At 43.2% G+C, this 17,422-nt stretch overlaps 1 protein-coding gene across 2 annotated transcripts in view; it reads left to right on the top strand.

Moving 5' to 3' along the window:
* The window catches only part of LOC139535651 (receptor-type tyrosine-protein phosphatase gamma-like), a 312,527-nt gene that overhangs the window by 179,316 nt on the left and 115,789 nt on the right, over nt 1–17,422 (top strand). For both annotated transcript variants that reach the window (XM_071335271.1, XM_071335272.1), the window contains exon 3: nt 11,382–11,564. In XM_071335271.1, the coding sequence (XP_071191372.1) occupies nt 11,382–11,564 (183 nt within the window). The remainder of the gene's footprint in view (nt 1–11,381; nt 11,565–17,422) is intronic.

Raw genomic sequence — 17,422 nt, 5'->3', positions numbered from 1 at the left:
TAAAATATGGAGCCTGTCAGGAGCAGAGATGTTAGGAAGAAGTTAGCCAGATTGTCAGGACTGGAATATGTCATCATAAGGCATCTGCAGCATTAGTTTAGAGGCACAAAGGGTTTTACAGTCAAGTATTACATGAACCTTTCAAGACTTTACTTTGCTGTGAATGTGCAACTTGACAGCCAATCATTTTGGGGATAAGACAACATTTGAGTCTTTATAGCTCAACCCATTGTATGTTGCTGGAGTATTGCATCAGAACAGTTCAGCTTTATCACATTTATACATGTGTCTGCTTGATGCAATAGGATTTTTTCACTTTTGAGGAATAATTGTAATGGGAGGTTTGAGGGCGGAGATCAATCAAGCCGTGCAGGTAGTGGTCGTGTTGTCCCAGGAGACCATTCGCCAGGAACTGAAAATCAATAAAGGCAGTTTAAAGGCCATTTTAGGGGCGGTCTCACTGGGCTCATTCATCACCTCACAATCTGCCATCGTACCTCCAAACAAATCCACAAAGGAGCCGTCGATACTCAGGGAATGACTTCACATGTGGGGGGTGGACATCACAGGAACCTTAAAGAGCTGGTGTTGAAAAAACGACTTGGTGATTTGCGGTCTTTGGATGCATTACGATGCCCGCTGTCTTCAGTTTCTTTATTACTTGATGAAATGTATAATATTTATGTAATACCCTATAGGAGTCAGGAGTAGATCAGGTCAGCCATATCATAATGACCTCAGCCCTTTGTGATATGGAAATCATGCTGTGGTTAATGAACTGTCCCGTTCCTATAATTAACACAGTGACTCATAACCCACCTGCCCTGCCAAGGTATGTGGGACAAGGACCGTCACACATACCCATCCACAGCGTGCCATACAAGCAGAGGTCACAGTTAGTAAAGGAGAGGACGATCGACTTTCAGAACCGCAAAACTTTCATGGCGTCGAGCGAAGAACAACTGCAGTAATAGAAACTGTGGCTTAACGTGCTCATCCCCTGCCTTAGCAGGCAGATGGAAGGCAGGCGATGCCCTTGAATGTATTATTTGTGCCATCAATACAGAACACAGCGTAGTGGGGGAGAGAAAAACAACAGGCTGCTTTCACCATGTCTGTCAGAAAAACACTGCCGGCCACCTCAGAATATAAAGCAATACAGACAGAGGTGGAGGGAGGCTGGACTAAACGGAATGACTCTGGAATCTAAAGCAGCTTGTATCTTTTAATTAAAATCACTCAATCAATGGGGATCTGAGTTGGGACCATCCCCCGTATTACTGTCTGTCTGTCTGGGTGTCTGTCTAGAGTGGAGGCCGTAAGGTCTGCTGTAATTTTGGGCTGCAGCTTTAGGAGAGGGCCAGCAGCGCTCCCCTGGGAGGGAACTTGAACAGTCCCAATAAAAGAGGCAGAGGGGAGCCAATCAGCCACGACTGCTGCACTACCCTTACCTCTCTCCTCTAAACTCCCCTTCTCCCTCTCCCTCCCCCTCTCCCTTCCAACCGACAACAGATACAGGGATCTGAAGAGACGAGGCAAATTAAAAACTGATATCCACAGTGGTTGAAAATGGGTCTGTGTGTGTGCGTGGATGGGTGGGTGTTGCAGTGTGTGGAGGAGGCTTAGGAGGACCTTCTCAGAATGAAGGCTGAGAGGAAAGCAGGTGAGATAGAGAGGTGTGAGTGTCATTTCATAATAGATGAGCCATTACATCTAATGCCTGTATCCTTTTATCCCTGCACTGGGGAAGGGGCCTTTTGTCATCCCCATCTCTCCGGGATATGGAGGCACACAGAATGTGTGGAGTTTAGAGAGCCTTCTGAAAGTAACACATTGCACAGTGTCACGTTGCAGGGATTACAGAACAGCGGAGTCTGGTTGTCAGGAGATTTGTGGTTGCCATGGCGAACGCCTAACTTGTTAAAGGCAAGAAGGAGAGGAAGAGGGGCTATAGGGCTAATGAATAGATGCCAATTAAGCCAATAAATGAGTTCCACAACCCAGCCACTCTCTGTCAATGTCCACTCACACCAGAAACGCATTAGTACTCTGTATGACAACAAAGAACAACCAATTGTTTAACCAGTGTCTTCATTTGAGGTCTTTACAGTATATTTTAGTAGCCACAATTGTGATTTGATGTTCTTATCCTCTGGTATTGTGGTGGCAGTGAGGAAATAACTTTGAACTTGGAAACTGTCCCTTTTTTCTGTTGTTGCAGAAGATGAGATCTTGCCACAGGCACTCTATTGCTGGATATCTTTATGTCCCTCCTCCCATTCTGATTCTTCCTGCTTCTCCCTCCTCCTCTTACTTGGTTAAATCTCTTTGAAGTATTGCTAGAATTAGATTTTTCCTTCTTCGCTCAAGGGTCTTTCATTATATTGTATTTATCACAAGAAAAGAAAAGGATGGGACAATGGAACAATTCAGAAATAATAACACAAAAGCAAACAAATGCAACCACTGGCAAGGTCAAATGATTATGATCTGTTGCCATGGAAATTGCAAATCTTGCCGTTTTTCTTTGACAACGTATGCCATCACTACTGTTTCATGCACACATGTGCTGCAGTCTCTCAAACGCACACACACACACACACACACACACACACACACACACACACACACACACACACACACACACACACACACACACACACACACACACACACACACACACACACACACACACACACACACACACACACACACACACAGACAGAGAGAGCTCATATATTGGGAGCAGGTGTTGTCAGACAGGCAGGAAGGTCAACAGATACTGCTGGGCTAGGTCAATACAGATCACAGGTACCCAGAGTGCTGGCCTACAGTAACTGTCTGCTGGCTGGGTGATGTCAGGAACGTGCCCTTGTGCTCTTTGACCTTTATCCCATCATCCCTCTCAGGCAGGAGCTCTGGAGAGAGACATGGACCCTCGTATAAGAGACATGGACCCTCCATGCCAAGCAGTGGACTTTAAATCAGACCTGGACCTAAAGAACTTACAGACATTACTGGGGCAAAAGCTGGTTCGCCAAAATAATAAAAAAATCAAGACCAATAATGCATTTTTCAAAGTAACAAGTAAAATCAAACCAAAATAATCTGTGCCTGTTATCACACTTTCGTTTTAGCTTGATATATAGTTAATAAATGCATGCCATGGAACAGCTTGAAATGGACGAACATAAATAAACAACAGAATCGCAACACACAAATTAAAACTCAAAAGCCTGGATTGTCAGTCATTGAGAGCATGCCTAATTAAAAGCAATGAATTAGCTTATGAAAAGCAACCCCAAAACAAATCCACGTTAGTCCTCTATCAGCCAGACCAGGCAGGCGAACAGTGACCTTCACTGTCATCGTCATCAGCATAATTGTCATTACTGTTGTCATCATCATCATCATCATAATCATCATCGTCTACATCTACAGCAACACTACTGCTGTTTTCGCCAACCGCTAGCACCACTATCACAGTGATTTGCTTGGCACTCGTCACTGCCCATGATTGTAGCTAAGAAAATACCAAATGAACCTAGCGGTTTGTGAATAAATGATGTATTCATTTGCAAGCCTGATTTGGCTGCATTCATCTCTGGTTGTTCTAAGTGAAGGAATATGGAGATGGTGAAACAAGCGCAGCTTCGAACGCAATGACAGGAAGCTTAAGAAGATAAATGGCATCTTTCGTCTCAGTCAAAGCACAAAGTCTACCGGGGAGGAGAATATGTTACATCAACTTAATGACTCTAGCCACTGAAGAAAGGAGCACAGAAACACAAGCATAACGTCACTAACTGCTCTCATTCGGCTCACATTCACTGACTATTGTGCCCACTGCTGAGCTAGAGAGAAAGAGGATATTCTAGGGGTTCGATTCAGAATTGTTTGGAATAGCACATTTAGTGGCCTATATTCCTGTTTACACAGCACAATTGTCTTAGATTGCCTGGTCATATATATATTATATGAAGTGATATCATTATTCATGCTGTGCTGATAAGGGTTTAGTAGACAGTGGTGTAGTGGAGAGGAGTGAAACTAGTTCTGTGTTTCCTTTCCTTAATTTGGCCTCAGTGTGTGTTACTCTGTTTTTCCCAGAGAGACATACAGTATATCCACTCCCAAATGACATTATTGGTTGGGCTGGATGGGGTGAAAATAGGTCATCAAAAAGAAAGGAGGACCAAGGCACTCTTCATATAATTAATTAAAATGCCTTTATTAGTATGGCATGTTCAATAAAAACAAAGTTTTTTTTAAAACCGACGCGTTTCGGCTGCATGGCCTTCGTCAGGGAGTACGAAAATAGCATTGTGTGAGGGAAGTGTGATATTCTCCTATGGAATCGGTGTATGCGTGTTTATTTTAGTCCATTTTTTGTGGGAGTATCTTTCTGTGTGACTGTTTTTGAAATTGGTTCATGCTCAGTTGAATGGTCAGATAGGATTAACGCGTGCATTGATGGAGTAGTGAGAATGAGTGGGGGAAGTGTGAAATCAGTTTGTATTGTCTCTCTGCACATGTGTGTACACTCTATAAGTCTGTGTTTATTCATGTGTGGCTGTATTCTGGGGTATACGGTGTATTGGGTTTTGTGTTTGGGTATGTGTGAGGATGTGTACCGTACGTTATAGTGTGTGTATTGGGGCCATAAGGATGTTTGATGCGAAGCAGAGCAGGGGACAGCTGTGGAATAGACTGTGACAGCATCCTCACATGCTTAAGGGGCCTGTCAGGGATCCGCTAGCACTGTGGATGCTGCGCCGCTCTCCACACGCACACACGCACATACGCGCACACACACACACGACATCTCTAATTAAGGCTGAGTGGCGGGACAGCCCAGCAGACATCCCGTTTTCCCCCCATATGTCCACGGGTCTGACTAACACATCCCACTGTCTGGGAATAGTCCCTGTACCCAAGGTGAGAGGAGTCGGTGTGTGAGCAGCTAGAGGGATGTATGAGGGCTGTTTAGGCCGTCTAGGGAAATAGCTTAAGCCGATTCGGCTACGTTTTATTCCTCAATATATGACTCCCATTGTAAACGCATAATGTGAATTTAATAACCCAAGGACATCCGTCAATGATAATGATAGTTTGCTCTGAGATGTGTAAAGGAGGTTGAGAGGCATGGTGGTGAGAAAGGGGTATGCAGCCGCCTGCACATCATCTGTTGACGTTATAAGTATTTCACCGGCACTGCATTAATAGAATGATTTAGAAATTCCAGAGCATGTTTTTAGGGGATGTCAACATTGTGTTGTTAATTTCCCAGTTGACTCACTTATACACAGTCCTGTTTTCTTTCATTGTCATCACCTAATCATTGTCTGCTGCTGTAATTCCCTTCACTAGCTTATTAAAGCCTCATTCCAGAAAGCTGGGAAATGTCAGGTCTTCTTGACACCTATCTGATAGTGCATTTTATGGCCACAAGGCATGTTTTACGAACTAGATTAACCCAATCCAATAACAACAACAGCCTCTAATGCCACCACTGACAACAACATTCTCCACCTCTCCTTCATTGGGGCAGCAGTGGCTCTTTGGGGTCACAGTGTACCTTATATCTACATTACAGTACATCACTGAGATCCTTAGTGCTTGGGAACAAGAAGAATTGGGCAACAAAAGTCACAACAATAGACAAACACAGTGTGCTTAAACTAATAACACACAAATTATTGTATTTTTCTTGTCTATATTGAATACATCATTTAAACATTCACAGTGTAGGTTGGAAAAAGTATGTGAACCCCTAGGCTAATGACTTCTCCAAAAGCTAATTGGAGTCAGGAGTCAACTAACCTGGAGTCGAATCAATGAGACGAGATTGGAGATTTTGGTTAGAGCTGCCCTGTCCTATAAAAAACACTCAAAATTTGAGTTTGCTATTCACAAGAAGCATTGCCTGATGTGAACCATGCCTCAAACAAAAGAGATCTCAGAAGACCTAAGATTAAGAATTGTTGCCTTGCATAAAGCTGGAAAGGGTTACAAAAGTATCTCTAAAAGTCAGTCATTGGTAAGACAAATTGTCTATAAATGGAGAAATTTCAGCACTGTTGCTACTCTCCCTAGGAGTGGCCGTCCTGCAAAGATGACTGCAAGACCACAGTGCAGAATGCTCAATGAGATTAAGATGAATCCTAGAGTGTCAGTTAAAGACTTACATAAATCTCTGGAAGATACTAACATCTCTGTTGACGAGTCTACGATACTTAAAACACTAAACAAGAATGGTGTTGATGTGAGGACACCATGGAAGAAGCCACTGCTGTCCAAAAAAAAACATTGCTGCACGTCTGAAGTTCACAAAAGAGCACCTGGATATTCCACAGCGCTACTGGCAAAATATTCTGTGGACAGATGAAACTAAAGTTGAGTTGTTTGGAAGGAACACACAACACTATGTGTGGAGAAAAAAAGACACAGCACACCAACATCAAAACCTCATCCCAACTGTAAAATATGGTGGAGGGAGCATGATGGTTTGGGGCTGCTTTGCTGCCTCGGGCCTGGACAGCTTGCTATCATCGATGGAAAAATGAATTCCCAAGTTTATCAAGACATTTTGCAGGAGAATGTAAGTCTATCTGTCCGCCAACTGAAGCTCAACAAAAGTTAGGTGATGCAATAGGACATCAACCCAAAAGGCAGAAGTAAATCAACAACAGAATGGCTTCAACAGAAGAAAATACGCCTTCTGGAGTGGCCCAGTCAGAGTCCTGACCTCAACCCGACTGAGATGCTGTGACATGACCTCAAGAGAGCAGTTCACACCAGACATCCCAAGAATATTGTGGAACTGAAACAGTTTTGAAAAGAGGAATGGTCCAAAATTCCTCCGGTTTGATCTGCAACTACAGAAAACATTTGGTTGAGGTTATTGCTGCCAAAGTAGAGTCAACCAGTTATTAAATCCAAGGGTTCACATACTTTTCCCAACCTGCACTGTGAATATTTACACTGTGTGTTCAATAAAGACAAGAACATTATAATTGCTTGTGTGTTATTAGTTTAAGCAGACTGTGTTTGTCTATTGTTGTGACTTAGATGAAGATCAGATCAAATTTTATGACCAATTTATGCAGAAATCCAGGTAATTCTAAAGGGTTCACATACTTTTTCTTCCCACTGTATTTTCTCTCTCTCTCTTGCTCTCTCTCTCTCTCATAAATATCTCTGCCACATCCCCATCCCAGTTCAAATGTACCTTGTGTAATTGGTTACAGTGGTAGCCATTGTAATAGGTGTTGTTGGAGAGGGTGCAGTAGGCTGTGTATGTTCCTCTGTCCTCCAGGTGTAGAGGATTTGAGAGGGGCTTCTCTCGTGCTGGCTGCACTGGGAGATTACATATAATACCTTGACTGACTCAATTGGGCCTTTCCTGGCAAGGCAGAGATCACTAAAATACCAGCAGACTTCTCATAGCATTGATTTCTGCCATTTCCCACTAATCTTGATGAAATCACGGCTCTAAGAGAGGACCATAGAGCTTCCTGAAATAGGTCCTGGGAAAACGGGTGTGAGTTTGAAGTGTGGCGCCTTGTGCTCCAATGTTATTTCTACAAAATGCTTTTTCTGCATAACATTCTTTTGTGCTTTGTTCTGTTCCTTGGAGAATGGCATATTTTTTCCAAAGGCAAATTCCCCCTAAGGTGTGTTTGCTTTTGTGTAACAATGCTGTCTTTGGGCAAACGTTTCATAATTGTGCTCTTTAAGCAGCCTCACACAATTATGGTTTTGTTTATGCAGACAATTGGAATATGGCAGTTTTTCAATATGAAATGAGCAAGGTCGCGAGCGCTGAGGCTGTTGAAGAAATCGCTCTTAATTGATTGAAAAGCCTCAAGTCCCTGGAGGGTGAAAGCACCATAAAGGTGTATTTATGGTATTCATAATTCGCTGAAATAAAATGTGCATGCTCTCCAGAGAATCACAGACAAATGGCCATGAAAAATGAATGAAACATTAGAAATCTAAAACCCTCTGCCTGTTGACCTGAATATATGATTATGCATGTCGCAAGCCATTTTTTTTCTGATTATGTTTCTGCCTTGTGCCTGGTTGTCAGGGAGATCCGTATGTATTACCCCTCCACTCTGTGAGTGTGATATACAGTGTTCATATTTATAGGAAACAGGGAGATTCACTCTTCTAGTGCCAATATGGCCCTCTTCTCATTCAGGTGGCCTTCTCTGTTTTTTCCTTCATCCCTCCATCCTCTCTCTCTTATCGTGACTATAGTTCGGCAGATATATTGGCCTCCTATCTCTCACAAGCCTACACTTTTTTTTTCTGTGATTCTCAATCCATTCTTTTGTCTATTACATAAACTACAAGGCTTAACTGTCCCCAGAGAGATATAAGTAGAGTACAAACCCCGTTGAAGTCCAGCTAGAGAGAACATTTTAAGGTGCACTATGCAGAAATCGCTCATCCATTTCCTGTTTGCTAACATTCTAATAGTTTGCCTAATTTCAGTTTGTGACAAAACAAGCAAGTATAGTTTAGAGAATCATTGTACTATCTAAACCTCTGAATTATATTTTCCAAAACCAAAAAGATTGTATTTTCAGCTGTTTAAGCCAAAACTTAAGAACAGGAAGTATAGAAATAATACACATAGAACAGATCGACCACTTCTTAGACTTGCTTTCAAGGAGAATGACAGATCTATAACTCTCATTTCTATGTGAATTTGGTCAGGTAGCCCAAAAAGTGACATATTGCAGCTTTAAGTGAAAAGAGGGACATTTCTGGGAGGCGGAGGTCAGAGGGTAACGCAATGTTGATGTGACACCTGATGGCATGCTGATGGTTTTAGTTCCTAGCCGCATTAAAGCAATGACTAATGGCTTCATACCAGCTCTCCACTGCATTCATTACCAGGCCGCGGCTGCCTGGATCCATACCCTGCGCTCTCCTATATGAAACCCAGACCTCTCAAATCAATACACCCCAAGGCTAGGATAGGGGGCAAGAGAAGAGGATGCTTCCTAATTCAATGAAATAGACATTACCAAACGCTCCGGACGCGCGCAGGGCATGGGTAATCATAGACAAATTCATTTTAGAACCCCGGTAGCCCAGATGATGCTTTCAATTAGGGGTGCACTTTAGCCCGAGTGTTTATGATGCGGATATAGGGGGTAGTAGGAGTGCGCAGAGTGAGAGGGAGTGGGCCCTGCCTCTTCCTTTCTACCATCCTTAGGACAGAGGGCAGCCAAGGCCTTCATTGTAGAGCAGGGGTCAGCAAGTGATTTTTTGTGGCCCACCATTTTTTTTCATGTTTACTTTTTAAACATTTTGGGGGGGTAAAAAAAAGACTGTAAAATCACCAAGAATTTTGCTAAAATGAGTTTAATTTAGGAAATCTGTTCCCAAGTATTCCCACAAATAAAATAAAAAGACGTGATCGTGTCTCAAGGTATGACATGATTGTTATTTTCAAATACTAATGTAAATGTATTATGTAGTTACTAATATCTAAAGTTGTTCTGAATTTAAAGGCAATGAAGTTTAATGTTTATGGGTATGGGCCAGGGTGCTGCTGTATAAACTGAATCAGTTGAAATATATTGTACAGTATATTGATATGTTTTTGGGATATGTATGCCTTTGTTGAATGTGTTTTTATAGTGTGTTATCCACAACCAAATTAATTCCCCTTCACTGGATACTAAAGAATCACTTGATTTCACTTGGCTGGACTGGTGTTTTATGGTTGGATGGCTATGGAAAACTTACTGTGACCCCACACTGAGGAGACCATGCCTGCTGTGGGTAGAGGAGAGGGACTATCTATATTATCCATCCTCCACTGTTTCCATGGCATTGGCCCTGTCCTCTCCCTCTTTCCCTCCCTCACTTTCTGTCCTTCTCTCTGTTTGTTTTATCTGAGGGGGTGGCAGCAGAATGATGACATCCGGCCTGCTCCTCTCCCTCTCTTGACTCTGTTCTATATGGAGGTGTCTGGTCTCGCCTTGGGACTTGCCACTCAGCTAAGAGTTTGGGGTTTCATCTCTGAGCACACTGCCTTCACCTCTCCATTTGTTAGGAAGTGTAGCTTTGTTTACTTTATGATAACTACCACAGGCACACGTTTGAGTGTGTCAAGAACTGCAACGCTGCTGGGTTTTTCACGCTCAACAGTTTCCCCTGTGTATCAAGAAGGGTCCACCACCCAAAGGACATCCAGCCAACTTGACTGTGGGAAGCATTGGAGTCAACATGGGCCAGCATCCCTGTGGAACGCTTTCGATACCTTGTAGTCCATGCCCCGACGAATTGAGGTTGTTCTGAGGGCAAAAAGGGGGGTGAGGGTGGGGGGGTGCAACTCGGCCTGGCTCGCAGTTGGCGTTCCAATTCATCCCAAAGATGTTCGATGTGGTTGAGGATAGGGCTCTGTATAGGCCAGTCAACTTCTTCCACACTGATCTCGACAAACCATTTCTTTATGGACCTCGCTTTGTGCACGGGGGCATTGTCATGCTGAAACAGGAGAGGGTCTTCCCCAAACTTTTATCACAAAGTTGGAAGCACAGAATTGTCTAGAACATCATTGTATGCTGTAGCGTTAATATTTCCCTTCACTGGAACTAAGGGGCCTAGCCCAATCCATGAAAACAGTCCAAGACCATTATTCCTCCACCACCAAACTTTACAGTTGGCACTATGCAATGGGGCAGGTAGCGTTTTCCTGGCATCCACCAAACCCAGATTCATCCGTCGGACTACCAGATGGTGAAGCGTGATTCATCACTGCAAGGAACGCGTTTCCACTGCTCCAGAATCCAATGGCGGCGAGCTTTACACCACTCCAGCCGACCATTGGCATTGTGCATGGTGATCTTAGGCTTCTGTGCGACTTCTCGGGCATGGAAACCCATTTCATGAACAGTTCTTGTGCTGACGTTTCTTCCAGAGGCAGTTTGGAACTCGGTAGTGTGTTGCAACCGAGGACAGATGCTTTTTAAGTGCTACGCACTTGAGCACTCGGCGGTCCCATTCTGTGAGCATGTGTGGCCTACCACTTCGTGGCTGAGCAATTGTTGCTCCTAGACGTTTCCACTTCACAATAACAGCACTTACAGTTGACCGGGGCAGCTGTAGCAGGGCAGAATTTGACGAACTGACTTGTTGGAAAGGCATCCTATGACGGTGCCACGTTTAAAGTCACTGAGCTCTTCAGTAAGGCCATTCTACTGCCAATGTTTGTCTATTGAGATTGCATGGCTGTGTGCTCGATTTTATACACCTGTCAGCAACTGGTGTTGCTGAAATCCACTAATTTGAAGGGGTGTCCACATACTTTTGTATATATAGTATATATATTGTTTTGTTTCTTTCTTCTGGTCTAGGTACGTACGGGCCAGAGGAGGGCTGGTCATCAGCCTACCCAGAATGCAGACAGAGGAACCAGTCACCAATCAACATCGTAGACCAGGACACAAAGGTGTCCATGGAGTATCAGGAGCTCACTCTGGATGGATTTGAGGCAGAGTCCTCCAACAAGACCTCAATGAAGAACACTGGTAAAACAGGTGAGATTCACCGTACCCCTGTCTGTTTACCCCCGCCCTCCTTTCATTATGTATATATACAGGTAACTGACAAAAAGTATTCAATTGGGTTGAGATAAAGTGTTCAATTGGGTTGAGATCTTGTGACTGAGACACTGAGACACTGAGACACACACACACACACACACACACACACACACACACACACACACACACACACACACACACACACACACACACACACACACACACACACACACACACACACACACACACACACACACACACACACACACACACACACACACACACACACACACACACTGTAAACCCCATATTCTCCTTTTAGACCCCTGTTTCAAAGTCACTGAGATCTCTTCTTCTAGCCATGGTAGCCCCAAAAAATGGGCAACTGGGAATTTATATACATGACCCTAAGCATGATGGGATGTTAATTGCTTAATTAACTCAGGAACCACACCTGTGTGGAAGCACCTGCTTTTAATATACTTTGTATCCCTAATTTACTCAACAGTTTATTTATTTTGGCAGTTACCTGTATGTACAGTCTGAACATATTATGACCAACCTATTCCTAGCATAACATTATAGTACATTAAAGGAGCATTATGTAGAATTGTTGTTGCATTATAATGTCATAAACTGCCTATAATACAACTGCAGTAATAGTGGAATTATATTAAATTCTTTGGGCCCTTACAAAATTGTATTATGATTTTCAGTTTTCCGATTGGTTAACAAAAGTTGGTACGGCTCTTGTTTTTGAATTGGAGGGTTTGTACCATCTCTCTGAGCATCGTCACTCGGAAGGCGTGGTCCTCCTCTTCCGAGCACAATCAACAATGGCGGATGTCTTAGGCAAGCGTTCAACCCCTCCGGTTGCGGATACAGGTGCCAAAAAATTTGTTTAGCCAAGCAACTAAATGATAAGGCTCGGGGGGGAAAATCAGAGTACATATAGGTAACAATTTGAATCGCTGGACAGAAGTTATGGCCCTAAAATGGCTGAAGTCTGATGCAGAGATGGCCTGTTTTCTGCTTGGCAGGTAACGTTACCAAGAGTTGGCGCCAGCTAGCTAATGTAAACTCACGTAAACTCGTACATCGCCTTGGTCCGTACAATTGCCCTTATTTTAGCGCCCCAAAAACGTAATACTTCCAGATCAACCGTAATGTCAATACCATTGTAAAGCACAATTTCTCCCCTTTCCAACAGAATCAATTACATGACCTAAACACTGCCCGTTTCTGCATAATTCAAGCAGGCAATGAGCCCCGTCGGGTCTTTTTAAAAATAGCGGGTGGGGAAGCGAAACTAATGCGTGATAGTGAGAAGGAGAGATGTCGTGTGGGAAAATTGCTTTTTTTCACTCGATCTGTCCAACTTATCACCTTATCGCCTCTAAAATGTAAATAAAACACTATAAAGAGTTTATATAATGTGTCATCACATACCTATTTGAAGGTTTGTGTGGAATTTGAATCGGGTTTTTAGGGCGGTGCTAAAGTGATCTTAGAAGTAAACAGCGGCTTTGAGAATGATGATCGCATGCAATGATGATGCAAAAAATTACTAGGTATCCCCCCTTACCCCCGTCACTGTCCATTTCTTGTTTTTAAAGGATGAGAGAAGTGCTACACCTGGTGGAGAGAGATTGTAAGACAGAAATAGTTCCTTTATGCGTGCTGTACGTTACGACATGACACGCAGCGATGTAACGGAGTGTCCGTTTTTTCAACTTTTCTCCAATACTATAGAGCCATTACCATGTCGATCAACGCTTGAATAGAAACCTAGTTCACACCCCCGATTTTGAAGTGAACACAGTCGCTACAGTCCCATTCGTTTTCTTTGTAGCCTCGTTTGAATGTTGCAGTTGCACACATTTGTACGGAATGGGGTGAGTTTACGTTAGCTGTGATGTTTGGGAATGGTTAATCTGGGTTAGCTTTATGCTATCTAAATGATCTGGCTGTCTTGATAAAAAACTCAGGTGTACATGGTATTTGCGATCTAAAACCAGTCAGGATATTGACATCAGCATGTGTGTTTTTGAGAGTCATGATCATTTTGAACCTACTTACATTTCACATTGGCGGCTAGCTGATGTTTCATGTACATTTCTCTGTTTGAGCGTGATAGAACTGTCATGGCACGGCTGTAACACTATCAGCTGTAATGGTGCTCGGCAGTATGGTTGCCTCGCCTTTTTGAGACTTCTGAGTTATTATTACTGAAACAATGTTAGCTAGCTAGCTAACATTATGTAGCTTGGTAGAGACATGACAAGGAAGCGCACTAGCTAGGTTTTGTGACATACATTAGCAATCTAGCTAGCTAGATATAATGTGACATGCGTGATATAATAATGGCCCCACCACAATCCACTCCAAGGAAAGTGTTACCTCTGCCTGCTATATCAAGCATTGGAGTGGCATCCAGCACCACGCTGTCAGATAGGTGACAACACATGCTTAATTTCAACATGAGAATAGCTAAATACCTTTTTCCTGTTCCATTCAATGATGGCTATTGGGTAGCGTGAACCTTCCTGTGTGTGCATAATTTATGGTTGGTTTCTGTGTTTTTGTGTCCCTCTCTTTGTACTTGCCTTCTTTGAGTAGCCTATTTGGCAGTGTATTTATGGTACTGTCATGTCTCTCTCTCTAATATTCAGCACTATATGCTTGGAGTATAACTGACTGTCTTTCTCTGAAGGAGGGATGAGTTTCTGGAGGACCCTGGAGTGGTTGAGCTAGATAGGAGCACTATTGAGGCAACAGAAGGCGAAAACAGGCGACATTTCTGGAGACATTATCACCCTATATGTGTATTGCCAGTATTGTACAGATCGTATTCAGTAAATTTACTTTTTTTGTTATGTTCTATCACTTCTATTTAGCCTGATGAATATGAGCATCTCTAAAGATCCCTGCTGAGGGGCCTCTCTTAAGACACCTCTGAAGCCTCCACTTTCAAGCAACTAGGAGACCTCCCTGCCTGCCTCCCGGTCCCAACCCCAAAACTGATACAGCATTTTCTCCATGTACTGTACCAGGCTACACACACAGACTGATGACAGGAATCAATCAATCAAATGTATTTATAAAGCCCTTTTTATATCAGCAGATGTCACAAAGTGCTATACAGAAACCCAGCCTAAAACCCCAAGCAGCAAGCACTGCTAATGTAGAAGCACAGAACATACACATGGATAGCTTAAGCTCTATGGCTGGCTGGCATACATGTAGTGAAGGAATGGGATGAAATGTGCATTGATCTAAATATCCTTATGCTGTGCAGAGGGCCTACAGTGCCAGACCATTTTCTTAGGTTTACTTTGCTCTGTAAACACGGACTTACTTTGGAGACTACATTACTTTATTAAAGGCCCACCGTCATCACATGATCACATGATCACCCCATTCAATTTGCCAAGCAGCTCCTCCTAAATGGCACTTCACAAAAAGTGACCACACGTCCCAGCTTGCAAACTAATCATTGGTTTAGAAGACAAAATAAGAGTGACAATGTGATTCTAGCCTATTGAAACACACAGGGCAGACCATCCCCCTCCCCAAACCCCCTTGCTGCACACCTAAACCCTATTTTTATTTACATTGTGAGGTCATTTGAATGGGATGACGATGTGACGACAGTGGGCCTTTAAACAGTTAGTTCAGATTAAATCTATAGAGGTCTTTACACAGCTAGATCCATTGATAAACCTATGCTGCTTCGTCTTACCCAGACCACCTGTGAGCCAAAGCTCTATTAAAATATATTGTTGGCATCTTTACCCTCCTCTAATCCTCCCATCCCTGTGTTCATGGGGCTCTACCTGCCTCTAGGGGTGTGTATTATGTCTGGGCTGACACACACATCTTTTATTTCTCGTTAGGTGACAAGTGACACAAGGTTCTGGATCATAGGTGTTTTTGATCTGGTTAAATTCTGAGTTTCTGTTTTAGCCATTTGTCAGTTGACCATTTTTCTTGGAACCTAAGGGTTAACTTGTGTTTGATCATGTTCACATTGCATCTTAAATCCTTAAAGTTGGAATCAGCTAGTTGTCGGCGACCCTTGGGTCGCCCCTCTTCTTTTGTTATTTCATTTTGAACGAAACCCAACACTTCTTACTTCTCTTTTCGGGTCGAGTTGATGCAGATCCAATACTAATGATGATGATACTTGTTCAGTAGAACATTTCTGAATATGTTGTCCCTGCTACCACAACTGTTTATCTACAACTAGCTAGCAGCTGACTACTCTACAGTTTACATTCTACCTCTCTCACGCACGGTCATGCACGCTCATTTCAGTTGAAGGCATTCAGTTGTGCAACTGGCTAGGTATCCCCATTTCCCTTTCCTTTCCCTCTCATGCCCAAGTGATCTCTCTCGCATCTTTGCGCTCTCCCCTTCACAACCATAGATTGAATATATAAACAACACAAGAATCCTGGGGTCATGGATGACTTGCTGATTACCACTTTAAATATGTAATTTAAAAAAAACATTTAAATCACCTTTATTTAACCAGGTAGGCAAGTTGAGAACAAGTTCTAATTTACAATTGCGACCTGGCCAAGATAAAGCAAAGCAGTTCGACATATACAACAACACAGAGTTACACATGGAGTAAAACAAACATACAGTCAATAATACAGTAGAAAAATAAGCACATGAGGTGAGTTAATAGAGGTAAAGGCAAAAAAAGGCAATGGTGGCGAAGTAAATACAATATAGCAAGTAAAACACTGGAATGGTAGATTTGCAGTGGAAGAATGTGCGAAGTAGAAATATAAATAATGGGGTGCAAAGGAGCAAAATAAATAAATAAATGCAGTAGGGGAGAGGTAGTTGTTTGGGCTAAACTATAGATGGGCTATGTACAGTTGCAGTAATCTGTGAGCTGCTCTGACAGCTGGTGCTTAAAGCTAGTGAGGGAGATTTTTGTAGTTCGTTCCAGTCATTGGCAGCAGAGAACTGGAAGGAGAGGTGGCCAAAGGAGGAATTGGCTTTGGGGGTGACCAGAGAGATATACCTGCTGGAGCGCGTGCTACAGGTGGGTGCTGTTATGGTGACCAGCGAGCTGAGATAAGGGGGGACTTTACCTAGCAGGGTCTTGTAGATGACCTGGAGCCAGTGGGTTTGGCGACGAGTATGAAGCGAGGGCCAGCCAACGAGAGCGTACAGGTCGCAGTGGTGGGTAGTATATGGGGCTTTGGTGACAAAACGGATGGCACTGTGATAGACTGCATCCAATTTATTGAGTAGGGTATTGGAGGCTATTTTGTAAATGACATAGCCGAAGTCGAGAATCGGTAGGATGGTCAGTTTTACGAGGGTATGTTTGGCAGCATGAGGGAAGGATGCTTTGTTGCGAATTAGGAAGCCAATTCTAGATTTAACTTTGGATTGGAGATGTTTGATGTGAGTCCGGAAGGAGAGTTTACAGACACCTAGGTATTTGTAGTTGTCCACATATTCTAAGTCAGAACCGTCCAGAGTAGTGATGCTGGACGGGCGGGCAGGTGCAGGCAGCGATCGGTTGAAGAGCATGCATTTAGTTTTACTTGTATTTAAGAGCAGTTGGAGGCCACGGAAGGAGAGTTGTATGGCATTGAAGCTCGTCTGGAGGGTTGTTAACACAGTGTCCAAAGAAGGTCCAGAAGTATACAGAATGGTGTCGTCTGCGTAGAGGTGGATCAGAGACTCACCAGCAGCAAGAGCGACATCATTAATGTATACAGAGAAGAGAGTCGGCCCAAGAATTGAACCCTGTGGCACCTCTATAGAGACTGCCAGAGGCCCGGACAACAGGCCCTCCGATTTGACACACTGAACTCTATCAG

This window comes from Salvelinus alpinus, chromosome 12 (genome assembly GCF_045679555.1).
Source record: "Salvelinus alpinus chromosome 12, SLU_Salpinus.1, whole genome shotgun sequence".
Classification (NCBI taxonomy): domain Eukaryota; kingdom Metazoa; phylum Chordata; class Actinopteri; order Salmoniformes; family Salmonidae; genus Salvelinus; species Salvelinus alpinus.
This window is presented reverse-complemented; position numbering and strand designations above follow the sequence as displayed.